Source organism: Mustela putorius, unplaced genomic scaffold, assembly GCF_011764305.1.
Source record: "Mustela putorius furo isolate JIRA1106 unplaced genomic scaffold, ASM1176430v1.1 tig00000281_pilon_pilon_pilon, whole genome shotgun sequence".
Taxonomy (NCBI): domain Eukaryota; kingdom Metazoa; phylum Chordata; class Mammalia; order Carnivora; family Mustelidae; genus Mustela; species Mustela putorius.
In genome coordinates this window covers 2,612,321-2,639,650 of record NW_025421343.1, presented here as the reverse complement: position 1 = coordinate 2,639,650, position 27,330 = coordinate 2,612,321, and the positions used below count along the sequence as shown (strand labels likewise).

The window sequence follows — 27,330 nt, the reverse complement described above, 5'->3', positions numbered from 1 at the left end:
ACTTCAAGCTCTATTACAAAGCTGTCATCATCAAGACAGCATGGTACTGGCACACAAAAACAGACACATAGATCAATGGAACAGAATAGAGAGCCCAGAATAGACCCTCAAATCTATGGTCAACTAATCTTCGACAAAGCAGGAAAGAATGTCCAATGGAAAAAAGACAGCCTTTTCAATAAATGGTGCTGGGAAAATTGGACAGCCACATGCAGGAAAATGAAATTGGACCATTTCCTTACACCACACACAAAAATAGACTCAAAATGGATGAAGGACCTCAATGTACGAAAGGAATCCATCAAAATCCTTGAGGAGAACACGGGCAGCAACCTCTTCGACCTCTGCCGCAGCAACATCTTCCTAGGAACAACGCAAAAGGCAAGGGAAGCAAGGGAAAAAATGAACTACTGGGATTTCATCAAGATCAAAAGCTTTTGCACAGCAAAGAGAGGTCAAGTTTTACTGCTAGACTGGGGATGGGATTATAAGAGAAAGAGTGGAGGCAAGGATAACTCCAAGATTTTGAACTAAACAAACTGGATGAATAGTGTCGTTGTTCTGTGACATGGCGAGTAGGGAGAGAATAACAGACTTGGGGAGAGGCAGTGGGGTCAAGCCTTCCATTTTGGACACATTGTGCTTCAGGTATTGAGTAGTTGTCTGCATAGAGATATTAAATGGACAGGGCAGAGTCATAGCTGGAAATAAAAAATATAGAATTCATCTCTATAAAGATGGTATTTAATGCTGTGAGGCTGGCTTTCTTCTGGGAATTGAAGATAGAGAAAGGTGAGAGGATTAGGCTCCAAGTGAAATCAACATTTCTAGGTCTAGAAGAAGAAGAGAACTCCACAGAAGATGAGGATACTTATCTCAGCTTTGAGACCTTCAGGGAGGACGTCCCAGAAAGGGCACAACATGGTGGATCTTGGGACCAGCAGAAGGTGTCCAGGTAGAGAAAAGCTGAGGACAGGGTAAGGGACATTTTTAGGAGAGACAGTTTCATTTATAAAGATGAAAGAATAAGGGGTACTGGGGTGGCTCAGTCGGTTAAGCATCTGCCTTGGTCTCAGGTCCTGGGGTCTTGGGATCAAGACCCACATTGGGCTCCCTGCTCAGCGTGGAGTCTGCTTCTCTCTCTCTCAAATAGGTGAATGAAATCATTAAAAAAAGATGAAAAAATATAATAAAACCAGACATATTCAGTGTAGAATAAGGGTAACAATGAGATAGAGAAGTAGTTACATGCCAACTTGTAGAGCACTTTGTTTTGTATTAATAGGTAATTTAGATTTTATCCTACTAAAATCTTTGAGAGACTTCAAGCAAGGATATGTTGCATTTTGAAAATTAGATTTTTTATTTAAATGCAATTTAATTAATATATACTATATTATTAGTCTCTGAGGTAGAATTTAATGATTCATCAGTTGCATACAACACCCAGTGCTCATTCCATCAGGTGCCCTCCTTAATGCCCATCACACAGTTATGCCAGCCCCCCACCCATCTCCTCTCCAGCAACCTTCAGTTTGTTTCCTGTAGTTAGGAGTCTCTTATGGTTTGCCTCCCTGTCTGTTTTTGTCTTATTTTACTTTTCTTTTTCTTCCTCTCATTTCACATGTGAATAAAATCATATGGTATTTGTCTTTCTCTGGATATATTGCATTTTAAAAAATAATTTTTATCTTGCCTAATGAAAAAGAAGGAAGGATTGAAAAAAAGGTAGAAGGAAGAAAGGAAAGAAGAGAAAGAAGAAAGGAAGGAATAAATAAATCACAATCACTTAAGATTCATAATCAGAGGAAATTAAATACCTAGAATACGTTGTGTAACAGTGCTAATAAATTTGAGAATCTATAAGAAAATTGTGATAAATGATTCATGAAGACGTAGAAAATTAACTAATAACTATGAAGGAAATTAAAAAGTTATTAAAGACTTCTAAAATTTGGGCAAGATCCATATGATTTTACCATGAATTTATTTCGGTCTTTATGAAGCAGATAATTTCTCTATAATTTAAACTATTCCAGATTGTAGAGTTAAAAAAGGGAAACTGTCTCAGTTCATTTGTACGATTCACAGACCTGTACCCCTGGGGATAAAAATATATGTTTATAAAAAATAAAAAATTAAAAAAAAAATAATGATTTAAAAAACAGAGAAGCCACAAGGGATAATTTGAACAATTAAATTTAAATACTGAAGTAAAAATCTCAAATAATAGACTATTAAACATAATCTAGAAGGACATAAAAAGTAGAAATAAAAGTAACATTAAGAATACAAGGATGATTAGTAGTAGAAAATTATTTACAATTGTCAACTCGTTAGTAGATCAAATGAGAAAAAATACATGAGTATTTAAAAGATACTAAAATGGTATTTTATATAAATACTCTTCCTGCTAAGATATCTTGGTAAACCCATCTGTTAGTAATTGACAGATCCAGCAGGCAGAATATCAGAAAGGATGTAGTTGAACTGAATTGTAGTATTAATCAACTAGATCAAATTGACATTTGTAGAATAGTTCATCCAGCAACTGTAGAATACACATTCCTCTCAAGCTCATAAGAAGATTCACCTAAACAGGCCATATTCTGGCTAATAAACACATCTTTACAAATTTTAAAGAATAGAAATTATACAAAACTTGCTCTTTCCACATGGAATTAAACTGTAGAAATAAATAACAGATAGCTTTAAAATCCCAGAATATGTGGAGATTAACCAACACACTTCAAAATAACATGTGGATCAAATAAAAGGTCTTAAATAGAAAAAGTATTTCAAAGGGTGCTGGGTGTCTCAGTGGGTTAAAGCCTCTGTCTTCAGCTCAAGTCATGATCCCAGGGTCCTGGAATTGAGCCCCACATTGGGCTCTCTGCTCAGCAGGTAGCCTGCTTCCTCCTCTCTCTCTGCCTGCCTTTCTGCCTACTTGTGATCTCTCTCTGTCATATAAATAAATAAAATATATATTTTTTAAAGTATTTCAAATAAGGGGTGTCTGGATGGCTCTCTTGGTTAAGTGTCTGCCTTCAGCTCAAGTCATGATCTCCAGGTCCTGGGATGGAGTCCCATATCAGGTTCCTTGCTCAGTGGGGAGCCTGTTTCTCCCTCTGCCTGCTCTCCCCTGCTTGTGCTTGCTTTCGTTCTCTCTCTCTCAAATAAATAAATAAATAAATAAATAAATTTTAAGAAGTATTTTGAACTAATTGAAAATAAATTCAACTTATCAGAATTTGTGGCATCATGAAAAGCAGTACTTAGAAATGAATTTATAGCATTAATTTTATATAAAGATGAAGTATCTTTTTTTTTTAAAGATTTATTTCTTTACTTGAGTGGGAGAGAGCACACAAGTAGGCTGCATAGGCAGAGAAAGAGGGAGAAGTAGACTCCCCCTGAGCAGGAAGCCTGACCTGGGACTCGGTCCCAGGACCCTGGGATCATTCCCTGAGCGGAAATGGCAGATGTTTAACTGTCTGAGCCACCCAGCCACCCCAAAAAGGAAGATATTTCTAAAATCAATAATCTCAGCTATTTTAAGAAGGTAGAAAAAGAAGAGCAAATCAAATCCAAAGTAATTAGAAGAAAAGAATAAAAATTAGAGCAGAAATGAATAGTTTTGGTGTAGAAAATCAAAAGAGATAATGAAACCAAAGGCTGGTTCATAGATCAATAAAATTGATAAAACTTGAGCCAAGCTTACCAAAAATAAAAGAGAGAAGACTCAAATTATTAATATCATAAATGAAAGAGGGACTATCACTACTAATTCCATGGACATTAAAAGAATAATTATTAGGGTTATTATGAACAACTCTATACCCACAGTTTGGTAACTGACATGAATTGAATCAATTCACTGAAAGACATAGTTTACCAAAAGTCACACAAGGAGAAATAGATAATCTGAATAGCTTTATATCTATTGAAGAAATTGAATCAATAATTAATAACCTTCTAAAACAGAAAACACTAGGCCTGTTGAAAGTAATTGAAGAAGACACAAGTAAATAGAAAGGTAGTCCATGTTCATGGTTTTGAAAGAATTAATATTAAAATGTCCATTCTACTCAAAGTAATTTACAGATTCAATGCAATCTCTATTAAAATACCATTAGTATTTTTTGCAGAAATAGAAAAAACAATATTAGTGATTGAATGGGATGATAAAGGACTGTGAAAAGCTGAAGTAATCGAGAAAGAACAAAACTAGAGACATCATGCTTGCTGATGTCAAATTTTATTACAAACCTACAATAATCAAAACATTTTGGGTATTCACATAAAAACAAACACATGGATCAATGGAACAGAACAGAGAGCCCAGAAGTAAATGCACATATGCTCAGTTAGTTTACAGCAAAGGAGCTAAGAATGCGCAAAATGGGGATAGGATAGTCTCTTCAATAAATGGTATTGGGAAAACTGGATAGTCCTATACAAAAGAATGAAATCAGACCTCTATCTTACATCATCCACCAAAATCAACTCAAAGACTTGAACCTAAGACTGAACCATAAAACATAGAAGAAAACATAGTGGGTAAGCTGTTTGACATTAATCTTGACCTTGGTTTTTTTGTATTTGACACCAAAGCAAAGGTAACAAAGGCAAGTATGAACAAATGGGACTACATCAAGCTACCGCTTTTCTGCACAGCAAAGGAAACCATCAACAAAATGAAAAGGCTTCTGATGGAATGTGAGAAAATATGTGCAAACCACATATATCCCCGTAATGGTTTAATATCCAGATTATACAAGGAACTCATACATATCAATAGCAAAACCCCCAAATAACCCAAGTAAAAACTGAGCAAAGGATGTGAATAGACATTTTTTTCAAAGAAGACATACAAATGGCCAACAGATACATGCAGAGGTGTTCAGCATCACAAACCATCAAGGAAATGCAAATCAAAACCACAGTGAAATATCATCTCACACTTTTTAATAAGACAAAAGATAAATGCTGACAAAAGTGTGGAGAAAAGGGAACTCTTAAACTGTTGGTGGGCATATAAACTGGTTACAACTTCTGTGGAAGACAGTTTGGAGATTCCTCAAGAAAGTAAAAATAGAGGTATCTTATCATCCAGCAATCCATATATAATTTCTGGGTGTATGTCCAGAGAAATTGAAATCATCATCTTGAAGACTTATCTATACTTCTGTGTTCATTCCAGCATTATTCATAATAGCCAAGATATGTAAACAACCTAATTGTTTATCAGTGGATGAATAGATAAAGAAATTATATATGCACACGCACACACACATACATCATATACACAATGGAATATCATCCAATATTAGAAGGAAATACTGTCATTTGCAACAACATGGATAAACCTATAAGGCATTCTGCTAAATGAAATATGCCAGACAGAGAATGACAAAACTGCATGGTATCCCTTATATGTGGAATCTAAGAAAATAGTTGAACTCATAGAAACAAGAGAGTAGAAGAGTTGTTGCCAGGGGCTGAGAGGTGAGGGGAAATGGGAGAAAATATGAAAAATTTAACAAAAAGACTACTGGAAGTAATAAGTGCATATAGCAAGGCTCAGGATACAAGGTTAATATACAGAAGTCATACACTTTCTTATTGAAACAGCACAGCAAAGGAAACCATCAGCGCCATTTACATTAGCATCAGAAAAGAGAAATGGGTATAAAATTAGCAAATAAACAAGATCTATGTGAGTAAATTTGTAAAATTCTGATGAAGTCAAAGAAAAAGATCTAAATAAATGGAAATATGTTCCATATTCATGTATAGGAAGACTTAAAATTTTATCAAGATATCAGTTCTTCTCAAGTGCATCTATAAATTCAATGCAACTTCAAATCCCCACTGGTCATTTTGTGAATATTAACAAATTGATTCTGAAGTATGGATGAGGAGGCAAAACACCCAGAATAGCCAACACTATATTGAAAAAGAACAGTGTTAGAGGACTGTTAGTCCTGTTCTTCTTCAATATAGTGTTAGAGGAAGTCCTCTAACTAGTTACTTGTCAGTTAGACTAGTAACTTGTCATTTAAAGGACTGACAGGACTGACAGTGCCTGACTTCAAGACTTAACTATAAAGCAACAGTGATCAAGACTATGTGCTGTTGGCAAAAGACTAGATAATAGATAAAAGGAACAGAATAAGGGCCCAGAAATAGACCTACACTAATATATTCAACTGAATGTTGATTGCAAGTAAAGTAAATTTAATGAAGAAAGGAAAGTCTTTTTAGTAAATGGTGTTGGAACAACTGGACATCCACATGCAAAAAAGTGAAAATAGTCTAGATAGATTATTACATTTATTAGACTTTTACTTTTCCATTTATAGCATATTCACAGAATATGCTATTTTATTTTATTTTTTTTTTTTTTTATAATTTTTTATTTTTATAAACATATATTTTTATCCCCAGGGGTACAGGTCTGTGAATCACCAGGTTTACACACTTCACAGCACTCACCAAATCACATACCCTCCCCAATGTCCATAATCCCACCCCCTTCTCCCAAACCCCCTCCCCCCGGCAACCCTCAGTTTGTTTTGTGAGATTAAGAGTCACTTATGGTTTGTCTCCCTCCCAATCCCATCTTGTTTCATTTATTCTTCTTCTACCCACTTAATTACAAGTCTTACAGATCTTATTACAGATACTACTGTTCCCCCAAATTAATTCAAAATGGATCATAGACTTACATGTAAAACACAAAACTATAAAACTTATAGAATATGGGAAAAGGAAAAAATCTCAGTTACATTGGGTATGGCTATGACTTTTTGGATGTATCACCAAAACCATGATCCATCAAGGGAAATATTGTTAAGTTGGACTTTATTAATAAGAAAAACTTGTTCTCTTGGAAAGACAATCATGAAGAGAATGCAAAGACATGCCACAGGTAGGGAAAAAGTATTTACAAAACAGAGTACAAAGAACTGGTAAAACTCAACAATAAGAAAACAAACAACCCAATTTAAAAACAGGCAAAAGATCTGAACAGATACCTCATTAAGGAATGGAGAGAGAATTGTAAATTAAAACTACAGTGAGATGCCACTGCACACTGTTACAATGGCTAAAATCCAAAACACCGACAACACCAAATGCTGGAGCAGCAACAACTTTCATTCATTGTTGGTGCTAATGCAAAATGGTAATGCTATTTTGGAAGACAGTTTATCAGTTTCTTTCAAGTCTGAACATAGATAGTCTTATCACACAATCCACCAGTCAGTCATGCTCTTTCGTATTATCCAAGTGAGTTGAAAACTTAAGCCATACAAAACCTTACACATAAATGTTTAGAGCAGATGTATTATGATTACCAAACTTGGAAACTACCAACATGTCCTCCTATAAGTGAACGGATAAACAAACTATGATACATTCAGACAATGGAGTATTATTCAGTGATGAAAAGGAAAGGACTATCAAGCTATGAAAAGACATGGAGGAAGTTTAAATGTACATTGCTAAGTAAATAAGTCAATCTGGAAAACTACATACTGTAAGATTCCAGGTATATGACATTTTGGAAAAGGCAAAGTTACGGAGAAAGTAAAAAGGTTGGTCATTGCCAGGATTCAGGGGATGAGCAAAGGAGGAGCGAATAGGTAGAACTGAGTGGATTTGTAGGACAGGGAAGCTATTTCTATGATACTATAATGGTGAATATATGACATTATACATTTGTTGGTACCCATAGAACTGTTTCACACTAAGACCAAACCCCAATGCAAACTATAGATTTTAGTTAATAATAAAATATCAATGCTTGTTCATGAGTTGTAACAGATGTACCCGACTAATGAAGTTTTAATATAGGGTAAACAGTGGGAGGGGAATATGTGGGGCAGAATACATGAATGCTATGTACTTTCTGCTCAATTTTTCTGTAAGAATAATGTTTATTAATGAAAAGAAAACTCAGTAGAATGGGAATTCAAGGAGCATATTAGATTATCATACAAATAGGTAACTATCTAACCACAAAAATGCTCATTGGAATATGGTTCTTATAAATATAGTCAGTGCCTATAATTATAGTATGTAAATACATGGACAAATTATGCAGCCACTAAAATGATGAAAATAGAGAGGAATATTGGAGTCAGAAGTTTAGGAATTAGAATTTACAGGACACAGTGACTGAGTATAAAGGAAAGAATGAATCCAATATCTTGTTTAGATCTCTGCCTTGGACTGAACTAGGCAGGTGACGAGTGGGGATTATCCATCTAGTGTTGGAGTCACTGTGTTTAAAGTTTCTGTGGGTCATGATGCCCAGGAATAATCAGACTTAAAGAGTCTTTGAGCTGCCTGGATGGCTCAGTTGGTTAAGCATCCGACTCTTGATTTTGGTTCAAGTCATGACCTCAGACTCCTCAGACTGAGCCCCATGTAGGGCTCCATGCTGAGCTGGGAGCCAGCTTAAGATTCTCTCTCTCACTCCCTCTGCCCACCTCACCTCCCTCCACTCGAGCTCTCACTCTCTAAGAAAAAGAATAAATATATACATAAAAAAGATATATGGGTCTTTAACAAGGGTAGGTTTGGACAGAGATAGTGTAAACTCTAGGAGTTGATGTAATCACCCAGTGAAATTGAGAGCATTACAGGCCAGAAAAGTAAAAGTAAAACCAGGAGAAAAGTATGTTGTGAAAGCCAAAGGAAAATAGAGTTCTAGGAGAGGATTTAACAGAGACCAAGTAAGATCAGACTGAAAACTAAATATTGCACGTTGTAGCATGAAGTTATGGGTTACTGTGGACCAAACCATGTTGACAGATGGTTAACATTGGAATCTCAATTGCCCTGGTTCAGGTAGATCTGCTTGTCCCGAAAATATTTTTCTTGGAACGTTAGTTTCATGATACTTCTCTTACAGCTTTTTATATGCTGTATTGTGTACATCATGATTCTCTTGATCTTGGACCTCTTGTGCTGTTGTGTTAGCATTTTCCAGATCTGGTGTTCCTTGGAACAAATTTCAGGAAACATCGGCATATACCAATCTGAATGTCCTTGATGACAGAGACACGAGAGAGGTAGGATGGTAGCTAGTGGGAATATTTATAGGATGAAGCTGAAACTTCAGCATACTTACTTTAAGCAAAGTGAGGAGAGTGGGGGCTGTAGAGAGGTTATTATAGGAAGGGAAGTTCTTGGAGTCTTGGAAGGGATGAACAGGAATAAGACCCTGAGAGTGAATATGGTTTTGAAAAAATGTAGGAAAGTAAAAAAGGATGCAGAGAGTTGAGGGCAGTAAAGGTAGCTTCTCTATTTGGTGAAGCTAAGCATTAGCTTTTCTTGCAGATACAGAATAAAAAAAATCTTTACTATGCTTTTGAAAAAGAAAAATTGACGGAGACTGTGGTATTACTTAATATTCCCAATTCTGTTCCTTAGTGGAAGTAACTGTTAATGTCTCCAAGTGTAAATTTTTGATTATATTGGAAGTATGAATGATTTTTAAAATTCTGTATTTCACAGGATGCCAGACATGCAGCTGAAGAAGAAATTTATACCAACTTAAACCAGAAGATCGACCAGTTTCTACAGCTGGCCGACTATGACTGGATGACTGGAGATTTGGGCAACAAAGCTAGTGATTATCTAGTAGACCTCATTGCCTTTCTACGAAGCACTTTTGCAGTATTCACACACCTTCCTGTAAGTGACAGTTGCTCTTACATTGCCCATCATGTAGAAAAAAGTTTTCTTAAAAATCTAGTTTGGTTAAAGATGCTTTTTCGGCTTTAACTAACTGGGAAGCTCTTTAGGATATAAAAGCTCATGCTATAATTATCATGCCTTGGTGAGATCTAGAGACCTCGCCCATCATTTTCTTATTGACTTTTGCATTTTGTTTATTTTGAAAATGGTCTGTTATATTATGTCTGTTTCTGTTCCTCTTAACTTCACCTAAAGTAATTCATGCAAACGCATAGTGAATGCCATGGTAGAAGGAAAACTTAAGAGTTAGAATTCCAGGTATATATCTTTTAGTCCTAGAATATCCATTTAATTCTTTAAAAGGATTTTATTTATTTGTCAGAGAGAGAGAGAGAGAGTGAGTGCAAGGAGTGGGAGTGGTAGGCAGAGGGAGAAGCAGGCTCCCCCTTGGGTAAGGAGCCTGATGTGGGCCTCGATCTCAGGACCCTGGGATCATGACCTAAGCCAAAGGCAGACACTTAACAGACTAAGCCACTGAGGCATCCCTCCATTTAATTTTTTCTTTTTAAACCTCAAATTCTCTGGCGAAGTTCTCTATCTTTTTATCTAATTTGTCCATCTTTTCTCTATTTTCTTGAGTATATTAATTAGTCATTTTAAAGTTGTCTTTTCACTAATGGTGAAGCGTCATTCCCCTACATGTAGGTGGGATTGTTTCTGATTTTTTTTTCTTAGTTATCAGTCATATGATCCTATCTTTTCCTTTGATTTTTTTGGTTGGTGTTAAACATTGCATTTAAAACACGTCGTGGTTCCAGGTGGTAACATTTCCCAGCAGAATTGGTTTATCCCTTCCATTAAGAAGTATGTAGTATGGGCAGGTAGGTTGTGGTTTGAGCCTCATCATCTTAATCCCATCGTGGGCTAACCTGGGGCTGGCCTGGGTTGCAGATGCAGTGTACCTTTGATTTGCCCCTGTTGTAAGGATGTGGGTCTTCAGAGCTGTTAATGAGCCTGCACATCGTCGTCTCTTTGGGACCAAGAGAACTATGGAACTTTCCACTTTTCATAAAAACCTTATCTCTTCAGCCTCCTTTTTAAATTTTACAGTTTGGCAAATGTCTTGAGAAGGAGGCTTACCCAGATCAGCCATTGCCTATAGGAAAGAAGTGGCTGGAGACTGTCAGTGTCACTTCACCACTCCCTAAAGATCTTTAGCCCCTACATGAGAGCCTCATGAATCCTCCCATTAGGCAGTCTTTTTCTATGAAACACTAAGACTGTGGGAAATCTTACTTGGCTTTTCAGAGATTATGGCTTAGACCCTTATTTTCCTTAGGTGTGTAGCTTTAGAATTCAGAAAATGTCTTGAGAAGGTAACTGGCCCTCAGAGTTCCAATTTTGGCACTTCAGCCCCATGGAAGCAACAATAATTCAGTGATTGGTTTTTTTTGTTTTTGTTTTTGTTTTTTTTTAGCCCAGGAGCTACTCTCTGCCTGTACCTAACACAGATTCTTAGTCTCTTCCTATGTGTACATGGGGCAGATCCTTCCAGGGATGGCTGCAGAAGCTCAGGTCACCTTGAAAAGGTCTGCCTTCTTTGCAGCTTTATTCCCTTTCGTCCTCATTGCTTCCTAAATGTCTGGTGTCTCTTCATTTTTCACTGCCTCTTACACTGCTTGGTGGGAGCATTGGCCTGCTGAAAACTAGGTTATTTCATCTAGTTTTACCCTGACACCAAAGCAAGACAAAAGTAGTACAAAAGAGCAAACAAAGAACCAATAAATAAATTTTAGCAAGTCATTTCCTGAGTGTTTTAAGAAAATAATTTCCCACTACCATGTAGGATTCATTTTAGAGATGCAAGGATGGTTTGATATTTAAAAATCATTTGATCTAATTTATCACTTACCAGGTAGAAGAGGTAAGGATCAGCTTTTTTAATTCTAAAAAGGCATGGCACGATATCCAGCCTGCACTCCAGATTTTTAAAAAATTGCTAATATTAAAGCAATCTAATATTTTAGTAACGTGATAAGGAGCATCTATGTGAAATTCAGCAACAGTGAAACACTGGAAACACTTATTTGCATTTACATCAAAAGTGTGGTGAAGATACTTACTAGTGCTTTAGAAGTTCTATGAAATACAGTTAAAAAAAATAAATGTTATCATTATTCATAGCTTATTGCTGTGTGGTTGGGTAACCCCTCCCAAATCAGCTAAAAAGTACTTAAGACCAGTAAGACTTTAGTTGGTTAGGTTGTCCACTTAGAAAACAAATCAGCTTCTCTTATGTTAGCAATACCCTCATAGAAAATATATTGCCAAAAAAAATACCCTATTCATTTTGTATTATAAAATCTCTGTAAATATACTTAACAAGTTATATGTAGGACTAATGTCCTACAGAACATGTCACAGAATAATTTAGAGGAGACTTTATTATGTAGTATTTTAAGTGAGAATATTTAATACTGCAAAGAATTTTTCCAAAATTAATCTAATTGCCATGAATAACAAGTGAATTTGATGGTGGTGGATTATTTTAACAGAATAATTCTAAGATTTATTTGCAGACAAAAATGGACAGTATTTGCCAAATAATAAGAAAAACTAAATTGAGTGTGGTTTTTTCCTATCAAGTATAGAAATATTACTATAAACCAAAAATAACCTTTTTCCCCCCTTTTCACAATAGAACAGACTGATAGATTAGAGAAAGAGAACATAAAATCTAGCAATAGTTCAAAGTACCTGTAAGAATTTCGTATATGATAAAGGTGGCATTAGCAATTGCTGTGGCCACTACTATCTGCTAATTTGGATAAAAAGATGTTTTCATATATCAAAATAAATTCTAGATCAAATACATGTTTACATTGTTTTTTTAAAGATTTTATTTATTTATCAGAGAGAGAGAGCGAGCACAGGCAGACAGAGGCAGAGGGAGAAGCAGGCTCCCTGCCGAGCAAGGAGCCCGATGCGGGACTCGATCCAAGGATGCTGGGATCATGACCTGAGCCGAAGGCAGCTGCTCAACCAACTGAGCCACCCAGGCGTCCCACATGTTTACATTTTATTAAAATTTTTTTTTTTTTTTAGATTTTATCTAAACTCAAGCTAGTTAACATGTAGTGTATTATTAGTTTCAGGGGTAGAGTTTAGTGATTCGTCAGTTACGTATAACAATCGGTGCTCATTACATCCCGTGCCCTCCTTAATGCCCATCACCCAGTTACCCCGTCCTCCCACCCACATGTTTCCATTTTTAAAAAGAAAGAAGTTATGGGAGAGCCAGTAAAAATATTAGCAAATATTTCTGTAATCTGAAAATAAGTCACCATTATAAGAATGACACCAAAGAGTGAAATCATTAAGGAAAAGGTTAATAATTTGGCCACATAAAATGTTTTGTAAGATACCTAACAATAGTTGATAAAGAAAATAAAATGTAAGCTTACTGCAAAATTGACAAGTATGCCAAAAGGCTATTATCTCTAATATATAACAATATAACCCATTGTTTCAAACTCAGTTTGAAGACTGCACAACTTATTGGGAAAATTTGCAGATGTGGTATTTTAGGCAGTCGGAAAAGAAGAAAAATAAAAGACTAATGATAACATGAGCAAAATGTATAACTCTGGTAATAAGACATGTATATTAATATTGTGGGATATTCTTGACTATAAACTTGCCAAAAGTAAGTAAGAAAATAACATTCAATATGTATGAGAAACATTTCCCCAAATAGGTATTCTGTTACATTGCTGGAAGGTATGTAAATTGGTTTATTCTTCTTGGTGGTCAGTTTTTCAGATTGCCTCAAAAGTCTCTTAAAATTTGCTTACCTTTGACCCTGCAATCTAGTCCCACTTTCAGAAATCTTAATGAAATAATCACGGGTTTATCATACAATTCACATATAAGTGTGTTCAACATAGTATTGTCTTTTGTGTAGTGGGGGAATAGTTAAAAGCCAGTAACAGATGTGTTAGCTCAATAACTTATTATATATTCACATATTATGATCTCAGCCATTCATTAAATTAGTGGAGATGGATATTTATCAACTTAAAATATGTTAATTATTTCTTGATTGGAAAAGCAGATTGTAAAATAATTTTATACTCTGTGATCTCACTTTTATTAATAGAGACACACACACATCAATCATCAATATAACATACAGTAAAACTCTAGAATTATATACTCCCTAATTTAACTATCCTAGTCTCAGTATAACTTTTTGTTTTGTTTTGTTCTGTTTTTTGTTTATCTTTGTTTAAAAAAATGTTTTCTTTCATGAAACATTTGCTGCTTTTATAGTTCTGGGGATAGTGGAAGGTGATATTTGGAATTACTATTCTCTGTTCCAAGAGTATTCTGTCCTTGATAACTAATGTATATTTAAAAAAAAAAAAAACCCTTATTGAAGAAAGATTTCTACAAATGTGTTTCATTTTGTGGAAGGAAAATGGCTCATCGTGTTTTGGTTGTAATGTTTCCCCGACCATTGTATAGTTCCTTGAATGAGTCAGATTTTGGAATTCATGGGAAATAAAATATAGTAGTTCATATTTGAAGTTATGCTGGACAGGTGTTCCCTATATTCATCTTCCCTGTTTTTTTTCTGTTCTTAAAATATAAAAAATGACATCATAGTATGTGTGGCTGTTTATACATGTCATATAATACATTGGTTCCTATATATACAATAGCTATCATATGTCCCCCCCCCCCATACTTACTTTAATGTCCTGGCCATTTAGAAGCAGTACTTTTAATGAGACTTTTGTTTGTCTAACATGAAATATATGATTTTCCCACCAGTAGAGTTTTGACCTTTCTTGTAGGTCTATACTGTAAGAAATTTGTTGGGGATTTTTCCTTTTTTTTTTTTTTTTGGTCTACTTTGAGCTGCCTTTGCTACCTAAATGCTATAACCTCTTGGTCTTGAGCAGGTTGATCAAAGTCAGAGGTAACTCGCAGCCCTAAATCCTCAGTATTGCTTCCACAAATGCCATGTTTCTGTGTAGCCTAGTATAGAGAGTTTCTTGCTGAAGCCACTGTTTCAAAAAGCATTTATACTTACCAACCGATTCTCTAAAACAAATTGGTATGGCTTCTAAAAACTGTACCTCCTTCTGGTTTTTACAGTTAGCAAAAGAGACTGCCCAGCCTTTGTGTTTGTGTTCCCTGGCATGCTAGATAGTGTCTTCATGGAAGCTCGTAGTGGTAAAATGGATTATGCAAAGAGATATGTGTCTGAAATTTGCTCTTGTGCACTAATGGTGAAAGATGAGAGAGGAAGGAGCTAATTCTGAGAAAAAAACAAAAACAAATCTTTTGTTTTTTGATTAAATGAATTAATATGAATATTTCTTTCCATATTTTAATTCCTTAACAAGAGGGACTTTCTTGTCAAAGGGAGATTGAATAATAGGAAATACATATATGGCAAGAACTGTAAAGAAAAACCCTTGTTACATTATATTTTGAAATCCCCAGGTTTTCTCAGTTCTCAGGAGGTTTTGTCACCACACTAGCAACATAACGAAAGGGACAAGGCAGTGTGTGGGAGTGTGTATGTGAGAGAGAGAGAGAGAAAGTGTGTGTGAATGGTGGATGTTCTAGATTATATTTCACTGAACACTGACTGAATGGTCAGGGGGAAAATTATTGAAGTTTGCAGCTAATTTCCTCTTGAAGTTTTGATGACCAAGGTGGCCTCCCTGTGTTTACGAGGCACCCAGAAATGATTGTAATAATAAGGTTTTCCAGAGTTCGAATTCTAAAGTGTTGCCTTGTCCTTTAAGAAGTGGGATATACCTTCTGTACCATCTTCACAACTTCCCTGTAAATTTAAAATTATACCAAAACGACAAGTTTATTTTAAAAAATAGATGGTACAAATTAAAAAAAAAAAAAAAAGAGGTGAGGTAAGTCCACAAGCTGGTTCACAACCCCAGTTTTCTGACAGTGTTGCATCCACAGCTATCCATTTTGCCTGCTCAGCATCATAGCATACTTTTGAGAATTTATCCTTGTTATCCTAATAATTATCTTTCAGAAATGCATGAGAGAGAGGAAATGCTGTCTCAAGTAACAGGCCCAGAGGAGGGAATCCTGACTTTGTTTTCTCTGTCTGCTATTAATATTAATTTATATGACCTGGGTCAAGATCTCTTTTAACCCATTTCGGTTTGCCTTAGCGTCTTGGTCTAAAAGTACAGTGATACCTGTCCTCGGCCTTCCTTCTCGGGCAGTTACGTGATGGGCCATCTCTAAGGGAAAGTCATTTTCTATATTTAAGTTCCTGAAATTCTTCCTATGCATTTCTCTTAGCACTGCATTTAAATCTGTGAACTGCTGTCATTTCAGGACTAACCAAATGATTCTGGTACTTAAAAGTGTCAATGCCTCCCATTAAGTATAAAATCTTCTCTGTGACCATCAAGACTTTCCATTCATATGACCTCCATTTCATCTGTGTCTCAATTTTCTCTTTGCCCAACATATTCCTTCCAAACTGAAGTAATGCTCTTTGTCACCTTCAGAAAGAAACTCTCTACATGAGGCTACACAGAAGCGTGGCATTTGTGGAAGCAATACTGAGGATTTAGGGCTGGGTGTTACCTCTAACTTTGATTCTGGATAATACAATCAACCTGCTCAACACTGAGAGGTTATAGTGTTTAGGTAGCAAAGGCAGCTCAAAGTAGACCAAAAAAAAGTAAAAATCCCCAAATTGCTTACAGTATAGATTTGCAAGAAAGGTCAAAACTCTACTGGTGGGAAAATCATATACTTCATGTTAGACAAACAAAAGTCTTAACTGCTTTCTGCCTTTGGTGTTGTGAAACCCTTTTGTCTACTTTAACTATTTGTGTTGAACTCTCACCCATCCTTCAAGGATCATTTCAAATCCCACACCTTCCCTAAGTCTTCTCCAGTTCTCCTAACCAGAGGTGACATCTTTTTTTTTTGTAATACTTATTATATGGTACTAACCAAATCCTGCCTTGGGTGGGATGTGTTACTGATATGTGTGGTTATGTCTGGAAAGGGAAATGTGGTAATTTAGAAGTACCTACTGTGTTCTAGATGTTTTACTTGTGTTACATGTCATCCCAACTAAGAGGACTCAGGATATCTCAGTCAGATGAGCAGTAGTATATTTTAGTAATGAGAACATGAACTCAAGGAAGTTATGTAACTTGTAAGAGATACAACAAATAGGTGGCTGGGTCAGGATTTAAACAGATTTCCTTGATTTAAAAAATTTTCCATTATACCATTGTGCCTACTGATTGATTTCTAGCTACAAACTGTGGATAGATAGAGACCTTGCTTGAATCATCTCTGTCTGTGTGTGTGTGGCACAGAACCTTCCATGAAATAGGGCAAGATAAGTTTACTTCTTCTGAATAATAAAATTAAGTGAATTCTTACCTAGGGATTGGGAGCCATTTCTGGATCATGTATATCATTAAAAGTAATCACTTAATTATTAAAAAGCAAACTCACAAAGTATTATTCTGATATAAAGACCTAAAGTTAGTTTGGGTTAAAATTCCAGTTGGGTACTTCTCCTTCCATATTCCCTTAAACTTATCCAGTTAAAAAAATTACTGTTTTTCAAGTGACAGAATTTTAATCTTAAAAATAGGTTGCCTGTTTCTAACCTCACCTCGTTCCCTTAGCTGACATCTCATGTGGAAATTCTCTCATCTAATGGTAATAACACTTCTCAAAATCATCCTAATCCCTATAGTTTTCTCTTGAACAAAATATAGGGGTGCCTTGGAGATATTGTGGGTTGGGTTCCAGACCACAGCAATAAATCAAATATCGCAATTAAGCAAGTCAAATAATCTTTTTTGGTTTCCCCAGTGTATGTAGGTTATGTTTACACTATACTGTAATCTATTAAGTATACAGTAACATTATGTTTAAGATGCCAATATACATAACTTATTTGAAAAATGTTTTATTGCTAAAAAGTGCTTACCATCATCTCTGAACTTTTAATGAGTTATAATCTTTTTGCTGGTGGAGGGTCTTGTCTTGATGATGATGACAGATCAGGGTGAAGGTTTCTGAAGGTCAGGGTGGCTGTGGCAAGGTTTTACAAGTAAGACGATGAAGTTTGCTGCGTTGATTGTCTTTCTTTCTCAAGAATAATTTCTCTGTAGCATATGATGCTCTTTGATAACATTTTGCCCACAGCAGAACCTCTTTCAAGATTGGGATCAATCCTCTCCAATCCTGTCACTGCTTTATCCACTCCATTTATGTAATGTTCTACTGAGTAATTTGTTGTCATTTCAACAGTCTTCACAGCATCTTCACCAAGAGTAGGTTCCATCTCAAGAAATCACTTTCTTCATGCACCTGTAAGAAATGACTCCTTATTTGTTCAAGTTTTATCATGAGATCCCAATAATTCAATCCCATCTTCAGGCTTCACTTCTCATTCTACTTCTTTTGCTATTTCCACCACATCTTCAGTTACTTCCTCCACGGCCTTGAACATGCAATTTACCAAGAAACCAGTATCTCTGCATAAAGAAAGTGAAGTGCAATAAAATGAGACAGACCCTTCAGGAAGTTTTGTGTATTCTCAAGGAACCCAAGGCATCAGAGCCTTCGGGATATCAGCCAAGTTTTTCTTCAGAATAACTACATAGGTAGAGCTAGTGTCTAAAGATTTTTTTCCTTTTTAATGTTTTCTCCCCTCTGATGCAGCAAATTATAGATTTGCAGATGATTTCTTGGCCTACTGAGAAATCAATGTTCCCTGTTTCTGTGCTGTTAAGATTTTGGTCATTGGCGCTACATAGAGTATTTTGAAATCAACAGATTTGCTCTCTGCTGTGGTATTGGGGTTGTGAGTTTAGTTAGTGACTTACATCCTTTAGGAGTTTATATTTCTATAGAGACATCTTTGTGTGTTGAGCTGTTAGGTAGCACTTGTCCTCCCGAAAACCATTACCCACAGCCCCAGCCAATCTATCTGGTAGTACCCCGCCAGTAGTCCTTTAACTCTTCAATATTGGTCTCTTGCTCTCATAATTACTAAATAAAAGATTAACAATGTTTGATTCCAAATACCAAGAAGCATCTGCTTCTGATCTTGCTTTTGGTGCTGAGATAAGGTAGAAAAGGAGGAGAATCTCGTGCTTCAAGGACTACTAAGTGCTCCAGCTCTCCATATCTAATACACTAGCTAGAATCAGAGGTACCGGGGCGCCTGGGTGGCTCAGTGGGTTAAGCCACTGCCTTCGGCTCAGGTCATGATCTCGGGGTCCTGGGATCGAGTCCCACATCGGGCTCTCTGCTTAGTGGGGAGCCTGCTTCCTCCTCTCTCTCTGCCTGCCTCTCTGCCTACTTGTGATCTCTCTCTGTCAAGTAAATAAATAAAATCTTAAAAAAAAAAAAAAAAGAATTAGAGGTACCGGTGGGAACATGTCGGATATCACTCTGTCTTTAATCTCTCTCTCACTTTACTGTCTCAGATATTAATATCTCAGATACCTTTTTCAAATGGGAAGAGACTTCTCTGAGTCTTTTGCATTGGTTCTGGAGGTAGTGGGAAGCTGGGTATCCTCTGAGGACAAAACAATTATTTCAACATTGCTTATAGGATCAAATAATTAAAAACAACCATAACTATAATACAGATAAATGACTATATAAACTATACACTATTGATCAAGGAACTATTATGCATTTGTTAAAGCTCATTTTATGAATATTAATAAACTGCACTGCAGAGTATTTATAACATAACGTTAAATGATAAAAGCAGTATGAAAATTTAACGAAAATGATTACAAGTATGTAAAAATTCTAAAAACATGTTAGTGGGAACAATGTTCAATAAGAAATATAGAAATGTAAATAATTGTGGTGTAGCTTCCTAATCTTTACAAAATGGCCATTTTATCATTTTTTTGTTAATTGGCATTTAAAACATATTATATTGTTTGCTTTATTAAGAAATGTTTAGTGATGCCTGGGTGGCTCAGTGGGATAAGCCACTGCCTTGGGCTCAGGTCATGATCACAGGGTCCTGGGATCGAGTCCCTCATGGGGCTCCTTACTTGGCAGGGAGCCTGCTTCTCTTTCCACCTCTGCCTGCTTGTGCACTCTCTCTCTGACAAATAAATAAAATCTTTAAAAGAAAGAAAGAGAGAAAGAAAGAAAGAAATGTTTAGATCTTTGGGGGACTTCTTCCAGGTCAGACTTCCCTTTGCTCATAAATTGCAATACTGAAAGATTTCAGTTTTCTTCATTTAGCTCATTTCATTCTTTTTTTTTTTTAAAGATTTATTTATTTATTTGACAGAGAGAAATCACAAGTAGGTGGAGAGGCAGGCAGAGAGAGAGAGAGGGAAGCGGGCTCCCTGCTGAGCAGAGAGCCTGATGCGGGACTCCATCCCAGGACCCTGAGATCATGACCTGAGCCGAAGGCAGTGGCTTAACCCACTGAGCCACCCAGGCTCCCCTAGCTCATTTCATTCTTTAGAGCAATCCCCTTTTACAGACTGAATTTAGGCATAGATAGGCAAATTACTGGCCAAGATCACCCAAGTCAATATAGGGTGGAATAGAGATTTAGGTTGAGGCCTCTCCTGCTGAAGCCCAGGGTCTTTTTGCTACAGTAACTAGTTGCTTTTTCCCTAAAATTTCAAAGACTAAAAAAGGTGGAGATTTGGAATTTGTAGGGGTTCTGTTGAACTGAGGTATCCTAGCAAAGTTCTAGGCAAGGGCACTGGCAAAGCATGATGAAGATTAGATCAGAAGTAATAAGTCACTACTGAGGACAACTGAGGGTATGTGGTCATTAGAGGAAGAACGTAATAGAGTTTCTCTTTATGCTGGTTTATTTTTGGATGTGTATTTCATAAACACTGGTGTGTCTGTCATGCCCTTTGCTCAGAAATTTTCAATGATTTGTACTTTTTCTAGGGTAGTTCTTATTCATATTACATGTATTTCCTGTAATTCCTCCACATAAACCCTTGACTTTAGCCAAGTACTTTTTTTTTTTTAAGATTTTATTTATTTATTTGAGAGAGAGAGAGCATGAGAGGAGAGAGGTCAGTGGGAGAAGCAGACTCCCTGCCAAGCAGGGAGCCCGATGTGGGACTCGATCCCAGGACTCCAGGATCATGACCTGAGCTGAAGGCAGTTGCTTAACCAACTGAGCCACCCAGGCATCTCGACTTTTTTTTTTTTTAAGTGGGCATTTTACTATTTTTAAAATTATTTTTATTAACATATAATGTATTATTTGCCCCAGGGGGACAGGTGTGTGAATTGTCAGGCTTACACACTTCACAGCACTCACCATAGCCCATACCCTCCCCAATGTATAGCTGTAGACTTTTGTTCATGAATTTCTTTCTCCTTGGAAGGACTTCTCCTCTCACTTTCAAGTCTTTCTTTCCTTGAAAATGCAATTCAAGGCCTCTTTTCCCAATGAAGTCTTTCTGGACTAGTGTCCCTCTTCCCCACAAGTCGTATCACAAGGGTTTGACTTTCTTGTAAACTCCTATAGATCGTATTGGCTCCATTCTTCACTTAAAACTTAAGATATGTTATCTGAAATGATTGGTTTTGGGATTTTTAAAAAATACATTCCCTTTATCATCTCTCAGGTTACAAGTTCTTTGCAGGAAAATGTCTTAGACTTTTTAATATATCTCCCAGCCCTGAGTATCCAGTAAATGTCATGATGAGATTGGATGTGCCTAGCAGGAACATGGAACATGGAACAGCGACTTCCAACTCAGATGATTGCTTGCCATCACAGGACATCTTTTCTATTACAACTCATTCGTATAAATTTACTTGGCTTTATAGTTCTGTTTCATTGAGAGTTAAGTTGGGAAAACACTGAAAAGGTATTCAAGTTCACAAGGAAGAAAATACTGCTACTTGGGAATATGGCAGTTAGGTCATTCTAAATTACATTTTTACTTCTTTGACAAGATGGCAAATTTGAGCCTGAGGATTGGTGCCAAAATACTTGAGCACATTCAGTGCACATGTTGTGGGGTGAGGAGTTCACAGTTCACTGAACAGGAATCTGGTACATGCCACTGTTCTGTAATACTTTCATAGTGGTTTATAGCCACAGTTTTAATATGGTTTAGTAAGTACTTGAACTTCTCCAAACAAATAACAGACATTATTGGAAATCAGACACAGTGCATACTTGCCCCTGGGGACCCCTCCTACTTTGCATTAGCAACTGCAGGCTTGTTGCTTTAGCTCCTTGACTAGATGAGGTCCAGACCCTGTTACGACTTTTTTTTTTTTAAGAGTGTACTTTATTTATTTGACAGAGATCACAAGTAGGCAGAGAGGCAGGCAGAAAAAGAGGAAGGGAAGCAGGCTTCCTGCTGAGCAGAGAGCCTGATGCCGGGCTCCATCCCAGGACCCTGGGATCTCGACCTGAGCAGAAGGCAGAGGCTTTAACCCACTGAGCCATCCAGGTGCAAGCCACCCAGGCGCTCCAAATACATTCTATTTTTAAAAAGAGTTTCTGTTTAGAATATACACTTGTTAATTGTATTTCATTTAGGATGATCTGATTGCCTTTACAGTATTTCTGAAAATAAATGATTTACTATCTTTAACTATTCCAGGATGGAGAATTTTGTCAATACTTAGAGTGGTTGTCAAAGTAACAAAGCAAGGAAGTTTTAAGTTCTGTGTTTGTATATGTTTATTTTGTTCTGTTTTGGTAGGTGCTGTTTATTATTTTTATTTTAAGTTTCCTTTAATCGATGTGTATCTTGAGAACTCCTTTGGAAGGTAGTGCTAGGATCAAGAGGTGACAAGGACCTGAAGACAGAAAGCTGTTTTGAGAGAGAGGGTGTGTGCAATTAGGGAGAGGGGCAGAGGGAGGGAGGGGAAGAATTTCAAGCAGGCTCTCAGGTCAGGGCTCCATAGGAAGACCTTTGAGATCATGACCTGAGATGAACTCATAAGGAAGCTGTCTTTCAATAGACAGATCCTAATTCTACAATTTCAAGCAGTCGAACTAAACTCCTTTTAAAGATAATTTTCTTCTGTGCCTGTTTTTTCCTACATGTGAACCTAGTGTCTGACTAGAACTGTATACAATTTGAGGATTTTCTTTAGAATTACATTTTTGGTGTCATGTTGGTCATGTCTATATTTCTCTGTTGTAAAACGGGTATGTGACCCCTGTGTCTCATTTTTTTAGTTAAGAGGCCCCTGGAAAAATGTATTATTTTTTTAAATAGTTTATCTTTTAGAAAAGGGAATCACTTCACTTGTTGTTTGTTTTTATTTTTTATTTTTTCTATCTTTTTTAAAGATTTTTTTTTTTTTTTAATTTGAGAGAGAGAGTGAGCACAGAGGGAGAGTGAGAGGCAGACTTCCTGTTGAGCAGGGAGCCCAATGTGTGGCTCCATCCCAGGACCCTGAGATAATGACCTGACCCGAAGGTAGACCTTTAGCCAACTGAGCCACCCAGGCGCCCTGCTGTTTGTTTTTAAATTGAAGAATAACAAACATAGAAAAATAAACAAATTACATATAGTTTAAAGAATGTTCACAAAATAGATAGTCTTGTGTTTTCAGCATGCAGATCAAGGAACAGAACATCATCAGTTTCCCAGAAGACCTTTTTAGCCTTTCCCCCATCAAATCTGTCCCTTTCTTCCTGAAGGTAATCGTTACCCATACTTTTATTTATTTTATTTTTTAAAAGATTTTATTTATTTGGGAGAGAGTGAGAGAGAGAGAAAGAGGGAGCGCACAAACATGGGGAGAGGGAGAGGGAGAACCAAGCTCTCCATTGAGCAGCGAGCCCAACTTGCTGGATCCCAGGCCCCAGGGATCATGACCTGAGCCAAAGGCAGATGCTTAACTGACTGAGCAACCCAGATGCCCCTATCTATACTTTTAATACCATAGCTTGGTTTGCCAGTTGGTGGAATGATAGAGTATATACTCTTTTGTGTCATTTCTTAGGCTCAGTATTACAATAGTGAGGTATATCCATTGCATATAAAAGTAATATAGATTAATCAATATAATCTCAATGGTCATTTCTGTAATGACAGAAACAAAAGTCAGAGTGATCTAGCCAGGAGCCAAGGAATGTGAGAAGCCTCTAGAAGTTGAAAAAAGCAAGGAGCAGGTTTTCCCCTTCCTAGACCCTTCAGAAGGAATATTGCTTTCGTTTTAATAAGACTTATTTTGGACATCGAACCCCCAGAACTGTAAGATAATAAATCTGTATTGTTTTAAGCCACTACATTTTTGGTTATTTGCTATAAGAGCAAATAGGAAGCTAATATAGCGAAATTCAAACTTTTCAGTCTTCAGACTCTTTACATTATTAAAAGTTTTTGATGGCTTTCGATGGCTCTGGGTGGCTTAGTTAAGCATCAGCCTCTTGATTTTAGCTCAGGTCATGACCTCAGGGTCATGAGATGGAGTCCTACATCAGGCTTCACGCCCAGTGTGGATTCTCCCTCTAATTGTCCCTCTTTCCCTCCTCATCCCCAACCTTTCTCTAAAAAAAGAAAAAAAAAAAAAGTAAAAGTTACTGAGGATTTCAAAGCCATCAATATTTATCATATTTGAAATTGAGACTGAGTAATTTTAAAATAACAATAATATACTCATTATCTGTTAACCTGAATAATATGTTTTTCAAAAAAACTAGCTCTGGGTTCCAAAACAAAACAAATTTAGTGAGAGAAATGGCATTATTTTATAGTTTTTACAATTTTAACGTCTGGCTTCATAGAAGAATGTCAGATATTTCAAATCTGCTTCTGTATCAGTCTGTTGTGATAAGTTGTTTTGTTTAAAGTATATGAGAAAATCTGGCCTTGCAGATATGTTGGATAAAGGAGGTTTTTCGGATTATTGTTCATATTCTTAGATATTACAGCAATACTTGACACCTGATAGTTTTGTAAAGGTTAGTTGAAGCCTTATCAATGAATTTTTCATAGTCTGTTACCTTGAAGTTCATTAATCGATTTTGTTTTTAAATAGATCTTTTACCTGTCTGTGATTTTGTAGTATCACGGATATATCATTTCACCTAGTTATGCAGCTCTTCCCAATGTTGACACTTTTTAGTATCAAAAAGCCCATCCCGCACTCAGTAATATTCCACCAGTCTCATTTAAACAGTCTTTTAAGTATTGGGAAGCTATATCATGGTGGCAGATACTAGTTTTCTAAAATTGGAAATTTTGCTTCTAAGCTTGACTTGTGTCACTGGCAACTAACTGTCAGTTGTTCTCTTTAAAGTGGCAGGCTCATTTCAATCATCTCGAAGAAAATGCCTACCAAAACCCAATCATGAATAACCGTAATTTGTCTGTCAGCTATCTTTCAAGTGAAAAGGGCGTTCCATGAAGACTGGGCTAGTTCAGCTTGCAACCCAAACAATGACACAAATGCATTTTCTTGAGACAGTTATCATACTTTGCTATGCAGCATAAATGTTGTAGGCATACTTCCCAGTTTGTCTCACAGAATATCAGAAAGATCTACTGAAGAGTTGAGATTTAATAAAATTAATAACTTTTACTGCATTATTAAGTTCATTCTTAAATGAAACTGACATATGTTTATGTCAAGGTGGACACCTTGAGAGGGGTCCAAAGGACCCTCAGGCCTCTGCAGGTGACACTTTGAGAGCGACTCTTGTGATTAGGAGTCCTTTACAGGATGTATGTATCACAAACATTTTCTCTGAGGTTTTAGCTTGCCTTTTTACTCTTTTACTGGTGTCTTTTGACGATATATATTAGCTTCTAAGAAGGTAATATATGTTTTCTACTATAATTTTTTAAATTAAACTTTTTTTCTCCCTAAGGAATTGAAATATTGGTCATGGCAAATTGAGCACATTACCATTTTCCTATTCTCTGTGCCACACCTCTGATTTCTCGTCCTTTTGTTTTCTTCCTTAGCGGAATGGAGTTGTCCATTCTGTAGTGTTGGTGTTTGTGATCTCTACTCCTTATAAGTCTCCATTTTTTAAATTAAATGGCTGCAGTATACTTTTATTTATGATTCAAACATTGCAGGTAACTTGATGCTTTCATGATATTAACTGGTATGTTGGAGAGAGAAACGGAAAGATTATGAAAGTAAATCTCAAGTGTTTATATGTTAGATTCTAGATCACAGATATTTTTTCATTAACTGTTATAAGCCTAGAAGAGTTTTTTATTTCAGGAATTGAATTATTCCAGATTATCTTAAAATCATCAACCTCTATACGTAGTAAATAACAACATAGTCTACATGTAGTAAGCACTTAATAGATACCAGCTATAATATTTATAACAGGTAATGTTAAATCTTATGTGTAGATATTATTATGATTAAAACTTAAAAATTCTTCTATAATATGTACAAGAGACATTAGTTATTTCATTGTTAAAAGGAACAGTGTTGATTTGCTACCTCATAGGTGGTAAAGGAAATAAGAAATGTCAGTTCCTGAGGGGACATTTAATTGCGCTCTTTCTTTAGGGTTTCCCTTTCCTTTAACAGTGGCCCGTGGGGATCCTTCCAGTGTTTTTTGTTTATCTCTTTACCTTCCTGGTGGAACCTGGCTCCCAGGTGTAGGGCAGGGTCTGAGTCTAATGAGCATGAGTTTTATAGCATGTTGAGTTTCAGTCGTAATGCTCCACACTCCAGTCTTATTTCAGCCCAGATGCTAGTTCATGGCCCCAGGCTACTGCAACTAATACAGCTATGATTAGACCTAATCACACCTATTTTATGCCCTTGAGGCAAGTTTGCCAGAACTGGCATAATTGTATTACTGATGAGAACTGCAGAAAGTCATGAGGAATGTCCACTGACCTTTCGTCTGATTTGATGAATTCCTCTAATTACGTTATATAACATTTGACCTGCTTTTTGTGAAAAACTAGCACTGACCGAAGACTACCAAATGCTAATGTCTTTATGGGTAACTTGTCTATGACTCACCTTGATACTGTTTTACCACGGGTTAACAAGTAATCTCTCCAACTGTTTAATTCCTCTACTTTTTTTTAATCATGTCAAAGTCGTGTGATTAACTTTTAATGGCTCTGTACACTTCACAGTACAGAAATACTGTACTGTGCCTTTCAGGGCCCTCTGGTAGACCTGCCAGGCTGTCTCTGATACCTCTAAGGAGACTGAGCAGATACTTGGCTTAAGTGCTTCTGGTCCAAAAACCTGGGAGGCCCTCTGAGAAAGTGATCTTGTCTAAATATCAGAGTTTAACTTCTTTTCCCTTTCTTCTTCGGGTCTCCTTAGAGTCTCTTTTACCCTGTTTAGCAGGGTGTGTGAATACTGGGGAACTTGGCACAATTTTCTGGAGAGCTCATTTTGTCTATTTATTAATTTTCCAAAGGGTAGAGTGAGTTTGTTACTGACTCTTACTATTAATTTGCAGCCTTTTATTTAGAGTAAAATTTGTATACCGAGTAGCCCTCTGTTTCTTCTTCTAGAAATGGGAAAGCCAAATGCTTGAAAAAGTGGTTGCATAGAACTTGGATTAGACCTGTTTTGAATGGATCTAACAAGTAGAAGTTAGAG

At 36.5% G+C, this 27,330-nt stretch overlaps 1 protein-coding gene across 4 annotated transcripts in view; it reads left to right on the top strand.

Annotated features, from left to right (window-relative positions):
* Window positions 1-27,330, top strand: part of EXOC6B (exocyst complex component 6B) — a 651,357-nt gene that overhangs the window by 385,444 nt on the left and 238,583 nt on the right. For all 4 annotated transcript variants that reach the window (XM_004742187.3, XM_004742188.3, XM_004742185.3 and 1 more), the window contains one exon: window positions 9,529-9,708. In XM_004742187.3, coding sequence (XP_004742244.1) covers window positions 9,529-9,708 — 180 coding nt within the window. The remainder of the gene's footprint in view (window positions 1-9,528; window positions 9,709-27,330) is intronic.